We start from the raw sequence: 17,907 nt of genomic DNA on the forward strand, positions 1-17,907 counted from the left end.
TTGAAGTCTGTGATAAAATTCAACAAAACACAAATATGAAAGAGAAAATGTGAACCATAAAGAACGGATATTTCACCTTTTGCAAAAGTTCTTTCTCTACATAAATTTTATCTCTAATGACGCTGTTTGATGCATCAAGTGCCGAACTATTAGAGGAAGTTTGCGAACATTCAAAAGTCATGGTCGGGGAGGGGGGGGGAGATTGTTTCCGTTTTATCGTCCCCGTGAAAGTCACACTGGAGGTAGTTGGCAGCTGCCTTCTCTCCGACCTATTATAAAGCGTCGTTTGCGTGTATGACTGTGATGTGTGCTTGTAGTAGGGTTCAGAGTTTGTGTTGTTTTGGGTGAAGAAAAAAAAGAGAGCGTAAAAGCCGTGCAAGCGCATTACCTACTAGTCTCAGATACCACGGAGGAGACACTCGAGCTTAACGTTCCCACCCGACCGACGGATCACATTCAACAGTGTCACATACCCTCACTCCGTAGGTGCAAAGTCTGGTCAGCAAGAACTTCATGTCTCGCCCTACCGGCCAAATATTAACAGTGAACATTCCATCCACCACCGTGTTCGAACAGACTACCTCAACCACAGTGCCTCTACGATTGGGAGTTTTCCTTATTGTTCATTATGTCCAACGTTTTCTGGAGGTTGTCACTGCCATCTCTTATTCTTACAGTTTACACATTTGCTTTCGTCATCACTGTATACTCTAAAAATGTTGGGGGTATAGCAAATCAAAGACTGCGAGTCATTGGCAGAACAATTAGAAGGTGCAACAGATCTACTAAAGAGACTGCTTACACCACACTTGTCCACCCTATCCTAGAGTATTGCTGTGCGGTGTGGGATCCGCATCAAGTGGGATTGACGGATGACATCGAAAAAGTTCAAAGAAGGGCAGCTCGTTTTGTATTATCGCGAAACACGGGAGACAGTACCACAGACACGATACGTGGAGTTGCAATCATTAAAACAAAGGCGTTTTTCGTGGCGACGGGATCTTCTCATAAAATTTCAATCACAAGTTTTCTCCTCCGATTGCGGAAACATTCTGTTGGCACCTACCTACATAGGGAGAAATGATCATCACGATAAAATAAATCAGGGCTCGCACAGAGAAATTTATGTGCTCGTTTTTCCCGCGCGCAGTTCGAGAGTGGAACGGTAGAGACAGCTTGAAGGTGGTTCATTGAACCCTCTGCCAGACAATTGTGAATAGCAGAGTAATCATGCAGATGTAGATAGGTCTAGTCTTCAGGAGTCAAGCACAACTGGCGAATTTGGTGTTTTTCAGTTCCCTGGAAATCGCTCTGCTTTATAACGTTGTTATTACCATCTGCAAAACGTTCGGTTGCGTTGCTCGCCGACGTCCAACGTGGATTACGGTGGTAATATAAAGTGTCTATCTGGAAATAAAAGAGGTCTTTGTTTCTGTTTCTCTTTTGTTCCCTCATCCCCCCCCCCCCCCCCACACACACACACGGACAACGTTTTTCTCATTACACGCTAACGATAAATACGACGATGAAAGATATTCACCGCTTAGAAAATGGCTGCTGCACTTTGAAGACGATAACAGACCAATCACATCTACAAACGTGTGTATTTTTTTCCAATGTATGCTTTTTCTACACATAGTGCCTATTGGTTTCTGTCTCGGGTTCTACGGCAGACATTTGTCAGAAGGCTTTTCTGACGTTTCGCCAACACGAGGCTGACGTTTCGCCAACACGAGGTCCTGACATCGTCAAAGCTTCACGTACCATTGGTGGAAATGCTTAGTCACTCGTGCTGGCGAAACAAGAAAAATCGCCAAACGAACGTCGGCCGAAGAATAGAGCCGTTCCTTGCACACTGCATGAAGTAGCTATTTTCGAGCTTCTGTGGGCTATTCCCTTAGCAGCACACTGAGAAACACTGCAAACATTACAGTCGCGTTTCAGGAATATAGCTAACATATGCTGCGACGAAATCCTGAAGCAAATTATATGCTATTAAAGTAGATCAAACTTAAGTATCCACATGCCCCACTAAACATCAATAAGCATTTATCATACAGATTTACAGGGCAAAACACGATGGCTGTCTCTACCGAGTGCTGGATCTCCTTTTGCAGCTATGTATGTGTAGAGATACGGCAGAGAACATATTCTAACGTTTACCGCCAACAGATCTAGTTAAGGGTCGAATGGTACATTGCAAAAGGAGGTGTGTGTAGACTGGTTCTTACCGAGTAATACGCACCAGGTTTCAAACGCAACATCGAGTCTAAAAAAAGTCATTAGGAATGTTCGATAAGAGACGTAGGGATTGGCCAGTGGATTAATGTTAATGGCTGACACATCACTTTCGGTGCACATATGCACAGCTTTGTTATTAGTTGTCAAAGCCAACGAATTTGGAAAGGAAGGCTGATTCCGGTGGTACACTGATCTGTAGCTTCGCCAGAGGTACAGGTTATGTTGGATGGCGATAATTTGAGAGTTACCAAAACCAACGAATGTGATACTAAAACAAACTGGTTGTGGTGACACACTGAGCTGTACCTTAGCCGGTTAAAAATAAATACAAAGAACCACGTTACAGTTGCCATATTGTTTACGGCGTTTGTCAAAATGTTTCCGTGTCACTGGTCAAAGACGACGACTCAGATCGAACATTCCTCTATCTCCTCTTACTCTAGCTAGAAAAGAATATAAATCCTAACTTGTACTCTTTACTGCATAGCACTTTTTAGTTTAACATTGATTCGCTATACTGAGGAGACAGTAAAAAAAATTAAACGCACACACACACACACATTATGCTCGTGTTCACATCGGGTCCATATCAAATATATTATTGATTATTATAATACATTACTAGGTGAGTTGCCTATTCCATGAAATAAATATTTTCAGAAGCTTTTGAATACATGCTGTTTAACAGGGATAAGTACATTAAGCAACAGTGACAGAATGTCAAAAATAAATTATCAGGGGTATTTCATTAAAGCCACATCACACACTTGGCTTCTTTTCTTGGTGCAGTTAGAAACTGCTGAAACAACAACCATTTAAACAGCCAAGGTAAACAGGAAAGACAAATAACAACTACTACCTCCTTATGCATCAATATGTTGCATGTAAAATCCATGGCCATCTGTGAGAGATAATTGAAGCACTAGAGAATTTCGACTTGAAAGACAGATAGAGAAAAATTTAATCAGTATCCAGGCCTAGGAACGACTGCCTTATGACTAATAACAACACAAAGTCTCAATATGTCTAAAAGAAATTTCAAGTAGAATTAAACCATGTGGGAACACAACGTCCGATATCATCATCTGTCTGAATGTAGACAAGGAATGAAATGTGCATGAACTGAACAGGACTATTACACCTTTTCTAGTCAGTGTTAAATCTGCCTGAGAAAATTAATGCAGTGTAGGGCAGATCTAGAGGACCTCCCCTCTTATTCTCTGTAATGGTACATTTTATGGCTTGTGATGCAAATGAATGAATGATTATATGTAATACATCAATTTATTATGCAAGACGAGAGAGGTATGTACAGTCACTACAATAATTACATGATTATGGTAACCATGATGCCATTTACAGAAAAATGTGTGTCAGAGAAATATAGGAAAGTAACATAAAGAGCACTGTAATATCTGAATTGGGCAAAATGTAGGTAATATGATAATGAGTTCTGAATAAATTAATCAGTCAATTTTCTGCACACACCATAAATGGCATAAGAAGTGAGGTATTGAACAATGATGGCTTGCTCGTGTACTAAAGTCATTTTGTTATGAGACTATCAGCATTTTCTTAAAAACAGAGGCAATGTAGTATTGTCAAGCAACATGTGTTACTCAATTCCACTGTTAATTAACAAACAAATCCACATTCACTCAAGTCTATAGGGACAATCAATAATTACTTTATTCGCAAGTATGGAGAACAACAAGTGCATTACAAGGAATGCAAAATTCACGCACTAATTTGGACTACAGTTTAGCAGCTGATTCCACAGTGGTGTTAGACATTCACATGTAAATCTATTATGAAGCAACTCCCTATGCAAAAATATCATACAAAGTTCTACACAGACAGAAAATAAATATTTCCCTTATAAACAGTGTTTCACAAGCAATAACCATTTTTTTAAAAATATTATTTAGCTCTTGCTCTGACAAGCCAACTGTATCAAATGTGAAATGCACCAACAGCAATCCACAATGTTGATTCAAAAGGAAAAATGTCATCTAATCAACATTACAAATTAGCTAAACAGACTTCTCTGCTTTAACCATACTGGTTATGACAAAACAAACATCGACTACAAAAACTAATAGCGGGAAGCGTAAGTTACCACATACCAAAACAAACATAAAAGTAGCAGAATAACATAACGCCCAGGAAATCCGTCAACTGTGATCTTATGTGAATGCTATCCATGAATTTGTTTAGGGTAAGTTATAGAAACCACAGAAAACTTAAATCAAATTGCCCATATCAAGAAATTTATGAGAACTCTTATGACAACAAGAAGTGTGTTTCACTAATGCCTCAACTTTTTCTACATTATGAGAAGAATGAGCAGAGATGAGCCAGCTTAAAGGAGAATTCAATGTGCATTAAAAAGTCTGAGTTTGCAACTGAAGGCTACCAAATACTAACATTAAATAGTCGCTACATCTTTGAAGATTATTTCAGTCATGTATGTATGGCATAGATCTAGCAGTTTCTTTTGAACAGGTAAACACGTGCCAGTGGCATGAAACTTAGTTTCTAAGGAATGTTAACAAAAGATTCTGCTTTACTGTTTGTTATGATGCTAATTACATCCATTACACCAGAACTAAGTTTCACCAGACAACTTCACCACATAAGAACAAACACTCTAAACCAGCTTACATGTACCACAGCAACCAAAGGCAAGTCAAGCAGTATATTCAATGAGAGTCTTCAGCTTTGACCAGCAGCGTAACATTAAGGGCTGCTATTGTGTCACATTTTTTTGTAGTTAGTTGGTGAAGCCAATAAATGTGAAAGCAATAAAACCTGGTTGTGGCGACAGACTGATCTGTAGCGTTGCAAGAGATCTAGTTTATGTTAGAAGGTGACGGTTCGGTGGTGAGCTGGTGAAGCCAACAAATGTGAAACCAAAAAAACTGGTTGTGACGATAGACTGATACGAATCTGGGGAAAAAAAATCACCACTGATATCACGTTATAGTAGCCATGTTGTTTACATCATTTGCTGTATGTTTCCTGCATCAGTGGTCAAAAACATTGATTTGTATAGCATATTTCTCTCTATTGCCAACAGCATATTAAATCTGAAGGATACCAAAGCCATACTTAATTACTGAAAGGGCCACAAACATGAGTCTTTTATATGAGCTGCACCACTCTCTTAATTTCTAAAAAGTGAATGACTTCAGTTTGATGCAGGATTTCCTCACTCTAGGAAGCTAAAAAATCAATCTTGAAAGAAACTTTAGTAATATATTGGCCTGCCTATTTCCTGCACTAGAAACATTTTTTACAATGTGTTGCTTCCTGTACTTTTGAATTTCTGTCACAGATTTTTTAACATAGGCCTATATGCTTTTGGTTTAATTTGATCACCGAAATAATAAGGAAGCATATTACACAATTCTGAAATATGCCCCAGAGGAATGTTGTGAAAGCACAATGTAGTCAGCCATGATGTTACCATATGAAATATTACAAACATTTTTATTTTCCCATTCTAATGACTTATTCTATGAAGCCTGTACTACTGGCTGCACACAATCGGGGGCTACAACCCTTTTCATCTCTCCTGTTATTCGCATCCCATACCATTCTGGTCTTTTTTGTATTCTGTGGGTTTGCAGTGCAACTGCACGTGAAATTTGATTGACCAGCAACCTCTTATAGTGCTCTCACCTTTTTCTGCTGTTAGACACAAAATCTTTACTTCCTGACATCAAATGGAAGCCAACGTAAGGCTTGTCACACAATGTCCAAATTGAAAGAAGTTTTCAAATTAATGAGTGTGTGATGATAAAAATACTTTTTTAATTATTTACACACTGCAGCTTCCTACAATTTGCGAATTTGCAGTAGATAAAGTTGTTAATAGCTGTGACACAGGTCGTAGCACCTACAAGCAGCATTATGACAATTTCATCAAGTTACAATTCATTCTTTATAACTTAACATCCAGTTACCATAGATTTGTTTCACAGATGGCTGTGAATGCATTCCTTCCTCATACTTGTGTTGGCAAGCTCAATGTGTGTATCAATTCAACAGATAAACAAGTGCCGGAATGGTGTGCTTTTCTTCTCCAGACTGTTTCACAAAAAATTAAGAAGCTCCAATGCATTACCGAACTTATAACTCTTCTGTAAACAGATGCTAACTTTCGTCCAACTCTGTTAAGGAAAAAGATGTTTATATAAACTGGAAAAATCAACACATCATTTGCAAAACAACTGCACCAAAAAGGAAGTGCCACACCTGGGTGAACACATGGATGATTTCTTTGTGGTAATGAAAGAGACTGCACGTGGATTAACTCAAAGTTTTGTCATATTCCTACAGCCCCTGAATAAACGATACTCACATAGCACTCTTAGCACTAGGCTCATCAGATTCAACTTAAATTCCTTCATGCTCAGAACAGAAAATCATATCCACATCATTTGCAAAACAACTGCACCAAAAATTAAGTGCCACACCTGGGTGAACACAGCTGAAATTTTTCACGTCATTTTGCAGAAAATGTAGTGTTAGCACAGCACGTGTACTGGGATCTGCTCATACAGCCCAACATGCAGTCTCTAGCAAGAAGGGCTAGAACCAAGACAGGCACAGGCTGAATCAATGCAGCAGATTAACAATCCATGGTAAAATACCTCAGTGTGCATTGAAGGTAAGCTTCCCCATCTGTATAAACATGTGCCTCACTGGTCATGGAGAGCTAACAGAGCACAATTCATGTCATTCACAGATAATGTCACTCATGACTTTACTTCCACAGGTAACTGACATTTGTATTGAGAGGAATTGCATCTGGTTGAAGACTAAGCACATTTCAGCATCACTACTGGGCAACTGTCCAACATAAGTGGCCTCTGCGACACCTTAAAAAAAGAAAGAATTGGAGGGGAAAAGCAATAGGATGTGAACTGTAATAGTTCCAACCCCCAGTCAACAAAACAATAGGTGTCTTTATGCAGCTTTTTTAACTGAACTTCTTCCAAACTGATTATTATTTGGAAAAAATCTGTAACTGCTAAATTATATTAGTCACATTCCATGGATCACACAGAGAGTGGTCTCTGGGTAGGAAGTTGAGGGTGTACATTTAATTTAGTTTAAGTGCAAAACAATAAATGACAAACATTACTGGGCTTTAAGTTACATATTGAAACCTATCTAAAAACTTGGTTGTGGTGACAGACTGATCTGTAGCACTGTCCGAAGTCTAGGTTAGGTCGGAAGGTGACAGAACCTGGTTGTGAGTTGGCGAAGCTAATGAATGCGAAAGCAGAAAATCTGCTTGTGGTAACAAACTCACTGGTAGTGAAGCCTAAGGTTTACATCTGCATTATATTGTAAACTGCAAAAGGAGGAGGGGGGGGGGGGGGGAGGGCTCCAATACATAACTTTTACCCATTATTGTATTACAATGCTAATTCTAATAATACATTACCACAAAACATTAAACTTAAGAATTCTTGAGAAGACACTCTTAAATCGATTAGGGGGAGTTGCTAAACAGAAAATTCTTTAAATGAATCTTGAACCTCACTACTTAAAATTTAGTGTGTTGTGATTGGTTGTATACTACATGTGATGCCACATATCTGAACTCTTCCTGTACTAATGCTAACCCCTTCTGATCTTTGTAGAGGTGGTTGGTTTCTGGTGTTACATGCATCCTTCTCACTGTAGGCCTATTTTGTGAAAAGAGAAATGCTGCTAATGACAAAGGAAATTAATGAATATATGTGGCATGAAGTAGTTGTCAAAATACCCAGTTTTTTGAAGAGGTCTCTGTAAGATATTCTTCAATTAACACCTGATTTAATTCTTAATACACTTTTTGTGTTCTGAAAATATTATCACTTTTACTGGAATTTTCCCAAAACATGACTCATTAGAAATTAATTTCTTCGTTTTTAACCTGCTTATAGCAGTATTCATGCATACCTGAAACATAACTGAACCAAGGTGCTTCATTAATATTAGGCAGTGGGTTTTCCATCTGAGGTGGGGACTTGTCTGTAGACATAAAAACTCAACACTTTCTACCTCTTGTACTTCACAGTGTGAGGAGCTTATTTTTATAACTTGTAGAGTTCTGAGAGGAATACACAGTATTATGTACTGAGTCTTGGCAAAATTCAATTACAGTCTGTTTTGTAGAGTTCTATGAGGAATACACAGTATTATGTATTGAGTCTTGTCAAAAGTCAATTACAGCCTGTTTGCCTTCAACCACCTGGTGATGTTTTCAAACATTTCAGCAGATGCCTGTGCCATGAAGGCACCTCAGCAGTCAGCCTATTTCTACAATGTTTACAATGTGAAACAATTACATGTTGACCTTACATTGACATAAACTTAAGGACAAAGATAGTTTGGGCCTACACAAAAGTGGGAGTTCTTTCCACATAGTTAGGTCACTTTACTTGTAGGTTAAAACGTAAATCATCAAATAACCATGGCTTTCTAGGGCAACACAATTTTCTCTTGATTAATTGCTTTATTTTCAATTTCAAACAGGATTAGCATGCAACAAAATATTTCACTAGGGAATAATTTCACTCTTCAACTTCAAGATATTGCAGTATAAACACTGCATACTGATCGTAACAATATGGACCCACATGTTTTTGTGCAATGTTTTCCTCTGGGTAGGGGATACCTGTACGTTATACAAAAATATTTTACATTGGTCAACGATTCATAAGTTCCCACATTTAGCTCTTGCAGTACTGAAACTAATGAAATTTGTCAACCGACAAGATACGAAATATATTCTCCTACACTTATTTCTTGCAGCAGCTTTGATGCACAAACCTGATAAAACATTCTTCAGTTGACAATTTCTGTTTGTGTACTTTCCCACCTTCACTCCATAATTTTTATATTGTCCTCCTATGACTATCACCATATATCTTCTGCACTACAGTGTAATATTTTAAACACTGATAAGATGTAAACATATCGTCGCATCTGTAACTCATGAACTGCTTTCTAGTAGGTAAGAGGGCACGCACGTCAAGAAAGCAGAAAATAATGCAGGCAGAGATAAGGGCCCTGATAAACAAGGCAAGCCTAAAGGAACCACGAACAGAAAATTCTATGACTGTCTCAAATCCAATGGACGGAAATATCAGAGTTCAACGTCTCAAGTTTACACACTTTTATGCCGCGACAGACAGCTTGATCGCCGATCTATTTCGTTTCGTGAAAGGCATTTCATATAACATAAAAAACGAAAGGTCATGCGAAGAAATAGGTGAAATACTTGCCGAACAGTAACTTTGGTTTACGGAATAGTTCCGAATGTTATAAAATACAATGATGTGTTATTTCGTGTTTGAGGGTAACAATACAAACTTAGTAATTAAAATGCGACAGCCTAGAGGTTTAAACAGTGACGCGACAGTATTTATACATTTTCTGAAGTAGTTTTATTAGAATAGATGACCATCCGTGAAAGGAACAGATAAGACAGCATCTGTATCGCCCGTCTTACAACAGATTAAGTATTCTATAGACTGTATGGTATAAATAAACAATGTAAACAACGCTGTCACATTGAAAGTCGCTCCGACCTATGAATAAAGAGATGTCTAAGACTGTGTGTATCAAAAGCTCTATCACAACTTATACTTTCAAATTGCATTATGTAGGCTCAAGAATTACCTTTCGGGGAAACCGTACGTTGGATTATCCATGGCAGCAAACAAGTCACTTCAACATCACACACATCAAACCACCCACATATAAATGCAATGCGAAAACTTCCAGTTACACAGAAACACAATTAACACTTCCTTGTACAAGCACTGCACACTGTCAAATATTCGCAACACCAGCTGGTATCAATCCGTCACCGATAAATATTAACAAAAATACTCGTTACTACACAAACGTCACATTCTATACACCGAAATCAGCAGAACATCACTCTACAGCCAACAAGTGACAGCCATCTTGAGTATGGGTCTCTGGCGTTGGAGGAGCATTCCGCAGTACGATGTAGTGCCTCTGACTAAGCTTATTTGTGTAACTACTCAGTATGTTTATACCAGATTTTTATAATATTTCTATTACTGTATCCTCATGTTGGCGTAATTAAATCCATTAGGAGGTATTGCTATAGTTTATACGGGACAATAAAATATAACATTTCTGTTTACTTTCTTGCAGTGTATTATCACGCAGACCCACAGCCTTCTATATCTGCTGCGGTACTGACTGACACCACGCGGGAAACTCAAATCCGAAACGTCATTCCCAAAACATTTCTTATCTGTGTTGAAACAAATTATTCGAACTCATTGTTCACAAAAGAGTCCTACAACCACATCAAATATCAAAAGTTTTACAGAATATCGTTTTAAGTGTTATCATTCTCGAACAAGTACGCCATTCTTCAGTTTCGGGAAAATATTAAACTGTGAGTCACCATTGATTCTAATCAGCTCTCCTGTGAGCAATTATAAGTTGGAAACATTCTTACTCATGATAAAAGAGGAATTTCACAGAGATATGTTTAGTTTCTCTTCCACCCCTACACACATTATACTAAACAGTTGTCTAAATTTAATTCATTTGCATATTGTAAACACCGTACTTTCCGTACTTTTTTAGGGTCCCATTCTTCAGAAGTTAAAAACGAAACCCTACTTTGTTGTTCGTCAGTCTATCTATCTGTGTGCCCTACTTTTAAAAATTAATTTTTCTCAGGAATGGATACAGGTATCAAGTTGAAATTTATTTTACATACTAGGGTCCATGGTCTCTTGGAGGAGTAAAAAAAAAATTAAGCTTCTAAGTCAATACAGTCAAAATATACGGCCATTTATGTCACATATTTCGTTACTCGCAAACTCACTCATCGAGACCTGTAGGCCGGACGGAGTGGCCGAGCGGTTCTAGACGCTACAGTCTGGAGCCGCGCGACCGCTACAGTCGCAGGTTCGAATCCTGCCTCGGCATGGATGTGTGTGATGTCCTTAGGTTAGTTAGGTTTAAGTAGTTCTAAGTTCTAGGGGACTGATAACCTCAGAAGTTAAGTCCCATAGTGCTCAGAGCCATTTGAACCATTTTCGAGACTTTTCGGGTACTTCTGTTGACCGAAAACCATGAAATCTGACAAGAAGCAAGGTTTCATGGTAGAGTTAAGGGAAAGAATCCGAAAAATGTCAACATATGATTATATCACATAAAAACATTTTTGTACTATTTGTCGTCTGTCTGTCTATTAGTTGACCTATGTACATGCACTTAGGACCTCGTGATATAGCGTCTTCTTTTTAACCCAACGATTTGAGGAGTCCACATTAAACTTTAGGTCCTCTTTCCCTGGTTGAAGTGGTAAGGGACACACAAGTCACTGGAGTGGTATCGAGTAGAAAGACTTGCATAAGCGATTCCCTATAAGGATAGGACAGGTGGTCGGTCGTGACCTTGATGAAGGAACTGTCCCGGCATTTGCCTGAAGTTATCTACGAAAAGGTAAACGTCATTTTTACCTCTAAAAAGTTCCAGCTAATATACTAATTATACTAATCGAAGAAATAAGCGTGAAAGTTCGATGCAATGTAGACTTTCACTGCTGCTGTCGACTTGACAATAAGAGCGAGACACAAAACTAATTTGACAATTGAAGGTTTTAAATCTAGAAGAAAGTTCACACACTATGAATACAAATGTAGAAGGATATTTTTACAGTCCACGGCGAATTTATCTTGTCTATAAGCTGCCGATTGCTACTTCCGTAAGGAAGCGTGCGGCAAATGAAATGAAAGACCAGCACGAATTTATTTTACAGAAAGGTAAGATTCACTTTTTACTCCTTTAGAGCACATTAGCGAAGAGCTAAAAGGTATCACCTGCAGTAATATCTAACTTTGCAAATCTGACTCTGATTTCGAAGGATTCTTTATAATTTTTACTTTTAAATTAACTGCACATTCTTCCTAATATTCTCACTTTCAATAGTTTCGGGTTACATTATTTTCTTGTTTTGCGTTATTCACCGTTTTAAATCGAAGTGTTTTGGCTGAAATAGGTAAAATTAAGGTGTTCGTTATTTGTGCAAATACGAATGAATACCGTACACCCCCTTTCCAGTCATGCAGAAACCAAGAACAAGTGTACAATCTATGGAAGTGTATTCGAGAGAAATCAGGCGTAGATATCACAGTCTAACTTATATATGTCAGACTGCGGCGTATACGTATTACGGTGAATGTATTAACCCAGTTGCCTATGTAAAAAAGAATACAGGGTGTCCTACTCAAACCTCCCTGATTTCAAAGACCCAAAAAAAAATCACAGTAGATACGACAATGAAAAATGCACCACATTGTAGAGCTTTTCAAAGAATTTATTTATTTATCATCAATATACCTCTACGTGTGAACCATTTGTAGCACGAAGAATACCGAGTCTATATTCAATTTCTTGCAAAGTTGTTTGCAACATGTCCTCTGTTATTGTTGCAATCGCATTTGTGATACGAAGTCGCAACATAGGAATATCGTCCACTTTGGTCGCATACACGCGGCCCTTCATGAATCCCCACATGAAGAAATCAAGCAGCGTAATGTCGGGTGAATGTGGTGGCCAGGCAGTGGGTCCTCCGCGTCAAATCCAACGATTGGGAAATTTCCTATCCAGGGACTTGCGAACAGCCGTTGACCAATGCGGTGGAGCTCCATCTTGTTGAAAAATGATGTTGGGTTGCAAGTCTTGTATCTGTGGATACACAAACTACTCCAACATTTGCATATACACTGACCCATTCACTGTTTCTTCCGCTAAGATCAACGGCCCAACAATCCTGTCGTGCATTAGCCCGCACCAGAGGTTTAGTTTAGGGCTATCACGAATTTGTTCAATCACAAAGTGCGGATTTTGCGAAACCCAAACCCGAACATTATGCCTATTAACCCTTCCTGATAAATGAAAGGTTGCCTCATCTAAGAATAACATCTTTCCAGGAAGCTGGCATCCATATCAATATGCTGCAGCATATCCGCAACAAATTGTTGTCGGCGTGATGTGACGTTCGGCGTCAGATGTAGCAGAATTTGCACTTTGTAAGCACACACACAAAGACGCTGGTGAACTACACGATGCTATGCTGATCGTGGTACATCAAGATGCCTAGATGGTTGGTGGATTGAGTTACGTGGGCTTCTGAGAAACGTTTGCCTGATGTCCTACACTGTCTCTCCTGAAATTCCTTAACATGCACCGCCAGAACGTTTCAGAACAGCAAGATTTTGTTTTTACAAACCACATTACAGCTTGCGCGCACTGCTGTGGAGTCACCATTTTCACTTCATGCAACCATGCTGCACTCTGGCGACGATATTGGGCACTTCTGATGCGGGAATATAAATTCTTTGAGATGCTCTACAATGTGGTGCATTTTTCATTGTCGTATCCACTGTGGTTTTTCTCTCCTGGGTTCTTGAAATTAGGGAGGTTTGAGTGGGACACCCTGTACTTCTCTTGCCATTTACACTAGTGCTATTTCATGCAGAACAAATTTATGTCACAGCAATCTCAATCTAGCAAAATATTAATTCTAAAAATCTGTACGTGACTGAAAAAATCAACACAGTGGAAGTAATTGTCCAGAAGATAAGTGGCTTGTATTGCAACCATTAAATGATGTGTTACCCAGAAGGAGATGACGCCAATGAATCCTTTTACTGTCGTAATAGTTCAAATACTATCATCAGCGATTTGACAGCAACTGTAGGATGAAGTCCTCCACAACATTTAACTGTGCATTACAGCCTTCAGCAACACGCACCCATGCTATTCCTGTGTGTTTCTAATGCCTTTTAGTCGCCTTACTCTAGGTCATAGTCATCGCCTTTTCGTTTTTGAAACCCAGCAAACAGCTATCTCGGTCTCTTTACCATCCACCAGGATATTAAACCAAGCTTACTGAAACCCGGTGCCTGTACATACATTTTCGTTTCAAATATATGCGAAACTAACTTAGCGCCCGCCGCTTCGCTTGCGTAGTCAGTATGGCGTGGCGTGCACAGATCTCTTTTGTTTTGTTTTTGTGTCGTGGAATGTTTGTGTTGTTCACAAATTGCAACATCTTCTAAACTATTCAGGCTAATTATGACCACAGAGACATGGTATTTTGCGAATGTACTGTACTTCTAACCAAAAACCAAAAAGGGTTTTTGGTAGCTGAAGTCGGAAGTTTTTTTAAATCGTGGCTTTTGAGATTTTGTGGTGATACTTCTATAGAAACTTTCATTCCCTAACATATTTCTTTATTTCTAACCAAGAGGTGAAAAAATTTTCATACATTTAGCTTCGAATATGTTTAGATATAACGAAATACTTTCTTAAAAACTTTCATATTTTTTAAATTTCTAACCGAGCAGTAAAATACCGATTTTCATAGCTGTAGCTTTCCAAATGCTTTAGTAATTCTTTAATAATAATTTGTTTCCAAAAGATCTTCGACCCATTATTTCACCTCCAAAGGGGTTAAATTTCCAAAGCTGATGAAACACGCATTTCTTCACGCATTTCTTTTATCTCTGACCGAGAAACCAAATACCAATTGTTTTAGTTCTAGCTTCAAATTTTCTTATTGGCGACATATTTTTAAAATATTCGTTCCCTATTTCACCCACTTAGGTGTGGAAGTTCGAAAAATCACTTTTTCAACGGTGCCTAAAGAACTAGGTAACACGCTCTCAAAATTTAAAGCTTTTATCCTTAGCGGTTTGGGCTGATCGATGATGAGTCAGTTACTCAGTCAGGACATTTACGGAGATTTAGTTTTGACAACCCTACTAAGTTTACTAGAAACACTCGAGCTCACCTTACCCTTCAGTTAATTTATTATACTGTGCAGCCTGTCGCTGTTTACGGTTCCCTGAGTACTAAAGGTCATCAACCATTTTTAATTTACACAATTTTCTTTTCGATTTATTGATAATATACACTGATGAACCAAAACGTTAAGACCACTGCTCACTGCGAAACTGAATGCCGCCTGGTGACGGCGCGGACACATGAGACGTAAGGAAAATATAAAGGGTGGCAAGCTCAAAAAAACTTCTAAGGGTGTTGCAGGAGAGGTTGTGCTGAAAAATGGTCGTTAAGAATAATTTTTGGATACGTTGTGCTATTTCCGAGTTATTTAGCACTGAAGTTTGCCAGTCACGTCATTGCACGTGAAAATTAAAGAACTTACACAGGCTAAATGCGGTAATTTACAGACATCTGTAGGTCCATGGGTTGCCACTTGTTGAAATGCTCATTACCAATTAATATGAGCCTTTTTCGATAGTGACAAATTTAAATTAGGTGAGCAAAAGCAATGTTTGTTCGGGTTGAGGAAAATAAATGAACAACAAGTTAAGCGACAATGTCTCTGGCAGGCTGCTTGAATAAGCGCGCGTAACGACTTGATTGGCGAACTTCCTCGGAAACAGCGCAATGTGATCGAATTTTTTTTTTTTTTTTACTAGCTATTTCTCAGCCCAACCTCCTCTGTCACAGTCTCACAAGCTTACCAGACTGTTTCTGCCCACCCTGTATAATCGGAGCAGGAACGAATAAGGAATCATTCAGGCGACTATAAGGGTCATAAAAGAGAGAAAACCATCGAATAAGCGCCTTTGTGAAGGGCATCTCGTTAGTGCCCGGCACCTGGGAACAAGCAATCGCTAACATGGTCAGTTGCTCGCCTGCTACAGTCTTAAGAGCGTCTGTGGAACGTGGTTGAAGGACGGTGAAACCACGAGTAGCGATGCGGTATTGGACGTCAGCGTTCCGTCACAGAATGTGGAGTTCAGAGGTTTCCCCGCACTCTAAAGGCAAATACACACTGGCCGTCACGTCAAGTAACGTCACGTGAACGTTTTTCAGGAAGAAAGTTTTGAAGTCTGACGCCATCATCGTTGTTGATCACGTGACCCCAGCTCATTTTCTCCCGATACACAGCCATATTCGTTTTTTCGTGCGTTTAGTGGTTGATATCAGTTGTTACTGTCTTTGTTGTTTTTGTTAAAAATTGTTTCGTTTCGTTATTTCTTCTGTTAAAATTTATGAGTGTATAATGAATGACGAAACATTAATCGAAGGAATGTGGCAGCAGTGTGAACTGTACTAAATTCCTTGTCCTGTACTGCATTTACAAAGTGGATTTTTATCCATGCTGGCACCGTATTTCATACGTTATAATGAAACGGACTGCTGCAACCTGAAGTGAGAACAGTACTGTGGTTAGAATCAGATTGATTAATAAATGGAATTTATTTGTATGTCGTCAGGTACTTGTAATGTTTGATAAAGAAATGGATTGAAACCTTCAGACACTGTAACAGTGCCAACATGCTTTTTTTTTTGCGAAAACCACATCAATTAATGTATTAGGTGTCGTGTGTTTAAATATATGTTTATGGCAGGCTTATTTATTGCTAAGTGGCTGTGTGGATTGTGTGTGTAACAGTTCTGCAAGCATCAGTGGTCAACATTTATGTGGTTTTGGTAGCTAACCCTAGTAGAAGCAAGCACTTGAACTGTTTGTTGTTGTGGTCTTCAGTCCTGAGACTGGTTTGATGCAGCTCTCCATGCTACTCTATCCTGTGCAAGCTTCTTCATCTCCCAGTACCTACTGCAACCTACATCCTTTTGAATCTGCTTAGTGTATTCATCTCTTGGTCTCCCTCTACGATTTTTACCCTCCACGCTGGTGATCCCTTGATGCCTCAGAACATGTCCTACCAAGCGATCCGTTCTTCTTGTCAAGTTGTGCCACAAACTCCTCTTCTCCCCAATTCTATTCAATACCTCCTCATTAGTTATGTGATCTACCCATCTAATCTTCAGCATTCTTCTGTAGCACCACTTTTCGAAAGCTTCTATTCTCTTCCTGTCCAGACTATTTATCGTCCATGTTTCACTTCCATACATGGCTACACTCCATACAAATACTTTCAGAAACGACTTCCTGACACTTAAATCTATACTCGATGTTAACAAATTTCTGCTCTTCAGAAACGCTTTCCTTGCCATTGCCAGTCTACCTTTTATATCCTGTCTACTTCGACCATCATCAGTTATTTTGCTCCCCAAATAGCAAAACGCCTCTACTACTTTAAGTGTCTCATTTCCTAATCTAATTCCCTCAGCATCACCCGACTTAATTCGACTACATTCCATTATCCTCGTTTTGCTTTTGTTGATGTTCATCTTATATCCTCCTTTCAAGACACTATCCATTCCGTTCAACTGCTCTTCCAAGTCCTTTGCTGTCTCTGACAGAATTAGAATGTCATCGGCGAACCTCAAAGTTTTTATTTCTTCCCCATGGATTTTAATACCTACTCCGAATTTTTCTTTTGTTCCCTTCACTGCTTGCGCACTTGAACTGTTGAAAGCCAATACAAGATGTAAAGTAAACATACAAATCTTGAAGGGAAATGTATTGAGGGACTATGACTATTGCACAAAAATTAGCATTAAACTGGCAACTAAACTTAAACAAACCAATTTTCCACAGGGTAATACCGTGTTCCTTTCAGCAGTTCTGCGTGGCGGTTGTGACGTAGCAAATGAAGAAAAACTGTTGCTTCGACTTTCTAAAATATTTGTAAGATGGAGGTTCCTCTTCCTTGAGCTCCT

The 17,907-nt window shown here is 38.9% G+C and overlaps 1 protein-coding gene across 1 annotated transcript in view; it reads right to left on the reverse strand.

The window, feature by feature from the left end:
- LOC126456070 (rho guanine nucleotide exchange factor 12) overlaps positions 1–10,213 on the reverse strand; it is a 1,154,422-nt gene extending 1,144,209 nt beyond the window's left edge. Inside the window, exon 1 of the mRNA XM_050091825.1 lies at positions 9,925–10,213. Within this exon, the coding sequence (XP_049947782.1) occupies positions 9,925–9,956 (32 nt within the window). The 5' untranslated portion in view covers positions 9,957–10,213. The remainder of the gene's footprint in view (positions 1–9,924) is intronic.
- Positions 10,214–17,907: the final 7,694 nt, after the last annotated feature.

This window comes from Schistocerca serialis, chromosome 2 (genome assembly GCF_023864345.2).
Source record: "Schistocerca serialis cubense isolate TAMUIC-IGC-003099 chromosome 2, iqSchSeri2.2, whole genome shotgun sequence".
NCBI lineage: Eukaryota > Metazoa > Arthropoda > Insecta > Orthoptera > Acrididae > Schistocerca > Schistocerca serialis.